This window comes from Oncorhynchus kisutch, linkage group LG14, assembly GCF_002021735.2.
Source record: "Oncorhynchus kisutch isolate 150728-3 linkage group LG14, Okis_V2, whole genome shotgun sequence".
Lineage (NCBI taxonomy): Eukaryota > Metazoa > Chordata > Actinopteri > Salmoniformes > Salmonidae > Oncorhynchus > Oncorhynchus kisutch.
In genome coordinates, this window is record NC_034187.2 from 32,925,060 (window position 1) to 32,934,460 (window position 9,401).

The window sequence follows — 9,401 nt, forward strand, 5'->3', positions numbered from 1 at the left end:
TGATGCCTGTGTTATAGGACATGGACCTGGATGACGGGCCAGAGATGGAGGAAGAGCGCTTCGAACCAGAGGACAAGAAGTCCAAGACGGTCGACACGCGGTCAAGAACACGTTCTAGGTCACGATCAAGGTGAGTCGAGGGACCCAATCTGAGAGAAACAGTCCATAAGGCTATCTGAGACACTTTGCAGAGTCGCAGATTATAGCACCACCATCCATGTTGATCTTACCACGACTACTTGCATCACAATTACCTTCAGAATAACCCTCTACTCTAGATCTCCCAGGAAGAGACGGTCCAGATCACGGTCAGGCTCTCGGAAACGGAAACACCGTAAGCGGTCGCGATCACGCTCCAGAGAGCGGAAGAGGAAGTCGTCGCGGTCCTACTCCAGCGAGAGACAAGAGGCCCGCGAGCGAGAGAAAGAGCGCCAGAAGAAAGGACTGCCTCCCATCCGATCCAGGTTTCTCAGTGGTAAAACAAGCTTTCAATACGGCACCTTTTTCCCTCTTCGCTGACCCCTTCACCTTGACTAATAACTCTTACCCTGTTTCTGTGTAGCACTAATCATAGAAATGTCCACAGTCACTTCTTTCTTTATATTTTTTTAATCAAATGTTATTTGTTACATGCTTCGTAAGCAACCGGTGCAGACTAACAATGAATTGCTTACTTCTGGGCCCTTCCCAACAAAGCAGAGGGGAAAAAATTATAGAAAAATACACAATGAGTAAGAATAACTTGGTTAGATACACGGGGTACCAGTACCGAGTCGATACGAGGTAATTAAGGTAGATATGTACATATAGGTGCGGCAATAGGATGGATAATAAACAGTAGCAGCAGGTATGTGATCAAAAAGAGTTAGTGCAAAGGGGGGGGTCAATGCAGATAGTCCGGGTAGCTATTTGGTTTACTATTTAGCGGTGTTATGGCTTGGGGGTAGAATATGTTCAGGGTCCTGTTGGTTCCAGACTTGGTGCACACTTACCACCTTTTTAATGATTTAAGCCACCACCTCCTCTCTACCTTGTCCTCAGTGTGCAGCACCACTCTGTGGGTGGGACAGGTGGACAAGAAGGCCAGTCCGCAGGACCTCACCAACCTGTTTGAAGAGTTTGGTCAGATTGAGTCGATCAATGTGAGTAGAGCGTCCTCTCTCTCTCTCCGTCTCCGAGTGAGCCTGAGTTGACTCCATTAACCTCTGCTCGTTATGTGGTTTAGCAGGCGTTTGTCACCTCTGACCTGAGGGAAATGTGAATCATCACAACTGTGTCCAGTTTAAAGGACTAACTTGGCTCTGTAAGCCAGAGCAGGCACTTTTTATTAGCAAATTCTGACTTTACTGTGGGTTATTAACTGCCTAACCATCTTACTTTCATCCACTCTTTGTCTACATCCCTCTATCTCTTTCCTTCTATAGATGATCCCTCCTCGTGGCTGTGCCTACATCTGTATGGTCCACAGACAGGATGCCTACTGCGCCAGACAGAAACTCAGCACTGGTTCATTCAAGGTCGTCTCCAAGATTATCAAGGTGAAGTCCGTTATATTTCCTTACAGTTCCTGCTCATTTTTATACCGCCGAGGTTCCCCCCGCTCCATGTTGTTCTGTGATGTGATTTCCATTTGGCTGCAGTCAGGACATGTCCTCCTGTGTGTGTAATGTTTTTAAATTATTGGGCTTCTCACTTACCATACCACTCACCTCATAGCAACCCAGCTGGTACATATTTTATTCTCTCCTGTTGGGACTCAAATAGCCTCAATATTTCTGCTCTTTTATGCTTCCCCTGACATTTGTATGTTCTGTTCTGTATGTGTGTGTTCTCTTGCTGTGTTCAGATTGCGTGGGCACTGAATAAGGGAGTGAAGCAGGAGTATAAGCAGTTCTGGGACATGGACCTGGGGGTCACCTACATCCCCTGGGAGAAGGTCAAGTTGGACGACCTGGACGGCTTTGCTGAGGGAGGCATGATCGACCAGGAGACTGTCAACGCCGGTGAGCAGACACAGCAGGCTACATGCTGATGCCCTTGTCATATAGGGCACGCAGGATCAACACTAGAGATGACTTATAAACAAACAAAAGACACACACACACACACACACTAGATATACATGCCCACACACACACTGTACACACATACTGGATATACACACACACTGGATATACACACCCACACACACTGGACACACACACCCACACACACTGGACACACACACTGGACACACACAAAAAACAGGAGACACATTCTCTCACCCACACACATTAACTCTCTTGACACTAAACATATTTCCTGGCATTTGCTTACTTTTGTTACGATTTGGGTTTATCAGAGAAGGACTTCCCACAGAGAAACATGACACTGGATAAATAGACCCCAGCAGGGCAGGGTAGATGTAACTATCAAATCAAATGCGCTGAATACAACAGGTCTAGGTAGACCTTACAGTGAAATGCTGAATACAACAGGTCTAGGTAGACCTTACAGTGAAATGCTGAATACAACAGGTCTAGGTAGACCTTACAGTGAAATGCTGAATACAACAGGTCTAGGTAGACCTTACAGTGAAATGCTGAATACAACAGGTCTAGGTAGACCTTACAGTGAAATGCTGAATACAACAGGTCTAGGTAGACCTTACAGTGAAATGCTGAATACAACAGGTCTAGGTAGACCTTACAGTGAAATGCTGAATACAACAGGTCTAGGTAGACCTTACAGTGAAATGCTGAATACAACAGGTCTAGGTAGACCTTACAGTGAAATGCTGAATACAACAGGTCTAGGTAGACCTTACAGTGAAATGCTGAATACAACAGGTCTAGGTAGACCTTACAGTGAAATGCTGAATACAACAGGTCTAGGTAGACCTTACAGTGAAATGCTGAATACAACAGGTCTAGGTAGACCTTACAGTGAAATGCTTACTTACTGAGCCCCTAACCAACAATGCAGTTAAAAAAAATACGGATAAGAAATCAAAGTAACAAAAAACGAACATTCAAGTGTCGTACATTCAATCTTATTCTCTAATCCTCTGTTTTATTTTAACTGTAGAGTGGGAAGCAGCCAAGAATGCGCCAGAGCCAATGAAGGAAGCTGTGAGCCAGGCTGTGAGCGTTGAACCCATGACAGCCACCAACACCCAACAGACCCAACAAGAGGCTTTCAGCCAACAGGAGGCTTTCAGTCAACAGGAGGCCTTCAGCCAACAGGTCTCCATGATGCCTGTACAGGTACCCAAACCTCAGAGATCTAACAATAACTAACATTCAACGTTTAAGCATAAATACGTTGTTTTGTGCATTGCTTTCATCATCCTTTAAATGTGTGTGTGAGTGAGTGAGAGGGTGGAATTTACCGGGCCCCTCACATTTCCATTTCCTCTGTACTAAGCATCTACCATGAGGCCAGTGGTGTGAAACTGAACACCATAGTCTTCCTGTGATTAGTGCTAGCTGCCTGCCCTGTCTGTGGGGTGCTTAGCCTCAAGTGTTTAGAGTGGCCTCAGGTTTCTCTTCCTGTCTCCTTTGTGATGGGGTTGTTGAGGGAATGCAGGATACCCAGCCCGTTTCTTTGTTCTTGGGTGGGCCTCGTGAGAAGGTTTGGCTCAGTAGGTGGGGGAAGTGTTTAGGTAATTAGTATTCAACTCACCTCAGAGTTCATCTGTGTCTGCTAAGTAGGGATATGCCTGGTTATTCGAATATCTGAATGGACGTTGGTATTCGATTTACTAAATACCCCAAATATATAGGCCTATTTTAACAATGAAGTGACATTGTCTAAAAAAAAACGTATAAAAATGTGACATTGCTATATAGCCTAGAAAGACAGACGATGACATTTGTATAAAACGATAGTTTTAATGAGTGCACCCCATAAAGACTCACCGGCAGCCCACACACACGTTTCACACTTTTATCTGGTTGTTATTGTCGGTCAATCAGTGGCGCTAGAGTCAGAGGCTCCATGTGTAGCAAGTGAAGTGGGAGATATCTAGTCGACGCAAACGGGAATAAAAATGATGGATTTAAGTTGGCTAAATGAGAAGGGGTAAGCTACAATGATCAACCAACAGGTAGGCCGTTGTTTCCTATGGAATTGTTGTACTTTAGCTAGCTAGCTGGCTACTGTATTTAGCTAGCTATTTTACAGTGATTTGATGCAGTCAAGACAGGCTCACTATCAGATGGTATGATAGATAACCTATGGCAAGAACAAGTTTGTCTAACCAGTATGGCGCCTCACTCACTCTCCCACACACCCCTGCTTCTCTCTTGCCCCTCCCCATCCTTCTGCTGAAACCGGCCGAAAAATATATATTATATTGTTTGAATAGTGAAATGACTTCAAATGCTCATCCCTACTACTAAGCTCCGACATGCATACCTACCCACACACACAGGTTTATTAAGGCCTTATTCAACTCGTCAGTCAGCTATAACATCTCAACAGCCAGAGCATTTTAATGTTGCTGTTGTATTTTTTCACAGTGTTGGTCTTAACCTGATTATCAGTGGGAAACTATTGTTCCTCTACATTCTGTGATTTGATTGTTAAACGATGTTACAGGAATCACAGCGCATCATTGCATGTTCATCTCATCCCTCATTTCAATAGTTTAAACTCCCCTGTCTGTTCCCTTCTCAGCTCCCTGTGGCTCAGGCTGTCCCTGCCGTGGGTCTTGTGCCTCCATCCTTCCCTGTTTCCATGGCGATGCCCCCGCCAGGCTATGGCCCCCTGCCCCCCTTCCTCAGAGCGGGTTTCAACGCCTCCCAGCCTCCTCCAGGTAAAACACAGCAGTCGGATGCAGCTGCCAGTGAAGAGTATTGAATTAAAGAATATATATATATCGTTTAGAAATCCAGATAATGGTGTGTTGTTTCTCCCTCCCGTAGGTTTCATGCAGACAGCAGGTGTTCCTCAGCAAGCAGGCATGGGCTCAGCTCCTATATGTAAGTTCTGCATGACCTGACTGAGTCTATAGAAGTCAGAAGTCATTACATGCATTACATTTGGAGTAAATATTGCCTAAATTGTTGTAAGAAGCCAGTGACTTGCTTTATTTAAACATAATTGATTTATTTTAAAGATATTGCCCTATATGTTCTGTCCCACTCCTGCAGCTCTGGTACCGGCCTCCATGTCGCAGGCTCAGGACAGCATGAAGGACTCCCCATACGGAGCTACTATCCCGGGGAGCTTCATGCCCTCTGCCCTCCCTGGACAAGGGGTCTTCAACCAGCTTCAACCTGGAGTCCAGACGCAGCAAGCAGCCAATGACAAGATGGGCCAATCTGCTGACGGCATGGATGCAGCTGCAGAGTTAGTACTGCAAGGTAAAAGGATACCAAACAATAACCTAGGAAAGTTTGGACTTTCTTTTGTTTGTTCTTAATGACTTTTGAAAAGCTTCTCACATTCTCAAGACTTCGCTGATAAGACCTGCTTTTTACTGTTAAATAATCTCTAGTGTTCCTCTTTCTCTAGGTATGCAGAATGCAATGAGTCGTGGTATGGGTCTTCTGGGGATGCACCCCTCAGCTTCCCTTCCCCACCCCCTGCACCAGCAGGGCCTGCCTGGCCAGAGGATGCCTGGGCTGATGCCGCTGGACCTCCGGCCTACTATGCTCCAGGGTGCCGGTGCCCGGTTCCCCCTCCTGATGCAGCAGGGCCTGTCCCAACAGAGCCTCCTGGAAGCGTCCCTCCATGCCCAGGCACGCGCCAGAGCGGCCTCCCAGATGGAACGCTTCAACAGGGCCGAGGAGGCCTTCAACCGGGGGCCCAACCCCCCAAACGAAAGCATGTCCAAGGCTGAGGAGGAGCCTTCCTCTGGAGCTGACAATAGCCAGCAGGGAGGGGACCAAGACTACCGCTTCCCTCCGCCCCAGGAGAAGCAGAGCACAGGCCTACTGAGGACCCCTCCCCTGGAGCACAGAGAGTCCATGGGTGGAGGAGCTGGTGGTGGGGGTTTGGGCGGAGGCAGACCTGCCCTGCTCCAGACCCCAGTGAGAGAGCCAGCTAGAGACAGCGTGGCAGGGCGGCTTCAGGCCCTCGCCGGCTTCACCCCCCAGACCTCGAGTCGCTGGGGGCCACTCAGAGGGGACTTTGATGAGCGTGACATGCGGAGCTCTCCGGCCGCGGTCTCCAAGGGCTTCCAGGAAGCGCGCCCTGGCCCTAACCAAGGGCAGAACTTTCCCAACCGCTTTGAGAACCAGAACCGCGCTGGATCAGTAGGAGGGGTAGGAGGAGGAGTATGTACTGGTGGTGTTGGTGGTGTTGGAGGGGGCCCGGCGTGGAGTCGTGGTGGAGTTGATGCTGCAGTACAGTTCACTGATGCTGACATGCCCCAGGACTTGGATGAGTGCCGGCGCCCTTGGGACAGGCAGCAACGGGACAGGGACTTTGACTTCAGGAAGGAGATGAATGGCAACCGGCGTGAGAGAGACAGCCGTGAGAAGGAGAGGGACCGCGAGAGAGAAAGGGACCGTGGCCGTGAGCGTGGCAACCGTGAACGAGAGCAGGAGCGTGACCGGGAGAGAGAGCGTGAAAAGGAGAGGGAGAAGGATCGGGAGAGGGAACGTGAGAGGGAACGTAACAAGCGTGGAGCCTGGACACCCCTTCTTCCTCTACCACAACCCCTGCTCCCTACTCCTACCCTGACCCCAACCCTCTCCCTGACCCAAGGCAAACCTCAGGCCCTGCTGCAACTACAGTCCAAGCTTCAACCTAAACCTGGACTCCTAACTAAACCGGGTCTGCTTCAAACTCCAACTCTCCTAACTCGGTCAACATCTCATGTCCCAACCAAGTCTCTTCTTCAAGCCCCATCCCAGTCTCTTCTTCAAGCCCCATCCCAGTCTCTTCTTCAAGCCCCATCCCAGTCTCTTCTTCATGCCCCATCCCAGTCTCTTCTTCAAGCCCCATCCCAGTCTCTTATTCAAGCTCCATCCCAGTCTCCACCTCTAACCTCTCAACAGTCATCCCAGTCTCCACCTAAAGCTCCACCCCAGTTCACCCAGTTTCCAACTCAAGCCAAGAATGAAGCTCGCCCCGGTCCTAAGCCCCAGGCAGAGTTCCATTCCTCTCCCCAGACACATGTGTCCCCCAAGTCTGAGTCCTCACCCCAGACCCAATCCTCTCCTCAGAACCAGTCACCACCCCAAAACCAGGTTTCCCTTCAGGCCCAGTTGCTGCACCCTGCCCATTCCCCTTTCCAGACAAAGTCCCCTCCCCAGGGCCAGTCATCATCACATGCACAGTCCCCACCCCAGGCCTTGTCCCCACAGGCCCCCCGCACCCCAGAGGAGATCACTGACACCCAGGGGGAGCCAGAGAAGCCCCGGTGGGCCAACGAGTCAGGGAGACCTCAGGAAGAACCTGAACCCATGGTAGAACCTCCATCTCGGTGGGTCAATGGAACAGGGTCGAGGGTTGACACTGACGCAGTGGCTGAGCCCACCACTACCCCGTCCCCCAATCTTGCCCTCTCAATGTCACTGGTCCTCACACACAGCCCCGTGGAGCCCCAATGCCTGCCGGAGCCCCTGGACCAGCAGCATCCCTCGCAGCATGTCGCCTCTTGCTCCTTCACAAAGGATGTAGACAATGGACTGAGTGAGCCGATGGAGGAAGCTGAGAAACAGCCAGTGGTAGAGAAAACAGACACTGAGGGGACAATCATCACTCAGTAGGTAAAGATCATTTTGTAAAGTTGTCTCTTCTCTGTACTCATGTCAGCAACCCAATGGACCCTGGGTAGTATTTCACATAATATTGTCTGATAACCTAACAATTGATTTTATCTCTCACATAACGTGTACTTCAGTAGATGGCTCGCTAGCTGATTAAATGGTAGGTGATATTTTTTATTTTTTTTCATTTTTTTCATTTTTATGCCTCCCCCACGATTTTAAGCAAGGTGAACTTTTAATGAAAATTGCTTGCCAAAATGTTTGAATTGTAAATGAGAAAAAGAGCGTTGACCTTCCTATGGAAGAGTGTACGGATCCTGGCTGTTTCCAATGGATTGAATCCAGATGAGGGAATACTTGAAAACAGCTGTCGCTGGCCTGTTTTGTCTCTTCTTTTAAATGATGCTGCAGCAACGTTTTAAATGAATGCCTTTGTGGTGTCCTATATGCTTCTTGTCTATAAGCAGAATATAGCCTACGTACAGTGAGACCAGTACAATTGCTTCTAAAAAGGAACATCCTAAAAGATTAAAAACATGACCTGTTATCCCTAAAATAAATGTCTGTGATTTGTGCATCATAATGCAGTGAATTCAAAGGACAAAGTAAAAAAGGTAACAAAATAAGAGGGTGGATGTTGGGTGCATTCTGTTTTAGTTTGAAATAAACATGCTTTGTTTGTTAACATGCTTTAGGAGTGTATTTTCTGACCCAGGACCAGTGGAGTCATGTTTTACACAGACGCTATATGCATTTTGTGGCGGTGTGACATACAAACAGCTGTGTCACTGCAGTAGTTAAGCCATTGACTTGATGTTGTCGTACCCCATTAAGTCAGGCAGGATGTCAGGCACGTGCCAGTGCTTTGACATCAATCTATTCTATCTACACCGCTCTTTAGTTTGTTGTTTGCGACCATGGATTCATTTGTTTATGACTTAGTTTCTGCTCACTCTGTACTTTCCTATGCTTTTGTTGGGTGGGTGACTATTCGGGATCGGATTGTGCCTTTTTGAATTGATTATTGTTCAGCATGATGCCTCCAAATACACCACACGTGCTCAAAGTGCTGCTTTGATTTTCCTGAGACTGTACAGCCCCTCAGGGAGACGGCAGTCTGTCCATCAAGCTGGTAACACAGACAATTATCTCCCTTGTCTGTCTGTGTGATCAAATCTGGCCAGTCTATACAGCGCTTAGCCTGTGTGTAGGGGGAACCAACCAGTCTGTTTACTCCATAGCTGTGTGCATGCCGGCCTGTAGCCATTTATTCTCCTTTGTCTTGTTCTCCATACTATTCAGTGCATTTCTGTTGATACACTATACTACCAGGAACGTTTCAGTAGTCTGAATTTCTCAGACAAGCAAATGTTATAACAGAGTTGTGAAGTTGAATAAAGTGTAAGGTACATCAGCATATATATTTTTTCTTCTTATTGTCGTAAATCCTAATCGGGACCAAGTTAGAGACCGGGGACCCCGTTTCCACACCATCATTTTTGTGTTGAACAAGATCAGCTTTAACTCACAGCGCTCTGATTATTTTCTCTTTCATGAGATAGACATTTGCTTTGCATCATCTGTGGTTTTCTTACTTTTTTGTGTAAAAAAATATATTTCATATTCAGTAGGCTTTAGATTCTTTGTTTTTGTTTATTTAGCTAGTTTTTGGGATTAAGAAGTGATTAACATCAATAC

The 9,401-nt window shown here is 47.5% G+C and overlaps 1 protein-coding gene across 4 annotated transcripts in view; it reads left to right on the forward strand.

Moving 5' to 3' along the window:
* LOC109903939 (SR-related and CTD-associated factor 8) overlaps positions 1 to 9,122 on the forward strand; it is a 42,298-nt gene extending 33,176 nt beyond the window's left edge. For 3 of the 4 annotated variants that reach the window (XM_031788271.1, XM_031788272.1, XM_031788273.1), the window contains exons 11-20: positions 18 to 130; positions 261 to 475; positions 1,042 to 1,142; positions 1,425 to 1,538; positions 1,847 to 2,003; positions 3,067 to 3,245; positions 4,660 to 4,798; positions 4,908 to 4,964; positions 5,136 to 5,348; positions 5,500 to 9,122. In XM_031788271.1, coding sequence (XP_031644131.1) covers positions 18 to 130; positions 261 to 475; positions 1,042 to 1,142; positions 1,425 to 1,538; positions 1,847 to 2,003; positions 3,067 to 3,245; positions 4,660 to 4,798; positions 4,908 to 4,964; positions 5,136 to 5,348; positions 5,500 to 7,703 — 3,492 coding nt within the window. In that variant the 3' untranslated portion in view covers positions 7,704 to 9,122. The remainder of the gene's footprint in view (positions 1 to 17; positions 131 to 260; positions 476 to 1,041; positions 1,143 to 1,424; positions 1,539 to 1,846; positions 2,004 to 3,066; positions 3,246 to 4,659; positions 4,799 to 4,907; positions 4,965 to 5,135; positions 5,349 to 5,499) is intronic. The other variant, XM_020500963.2, reaches the window with a different exon arrangement.
* Positions 9,123 to 9,401: the final 279 nt, after the last annotated feature.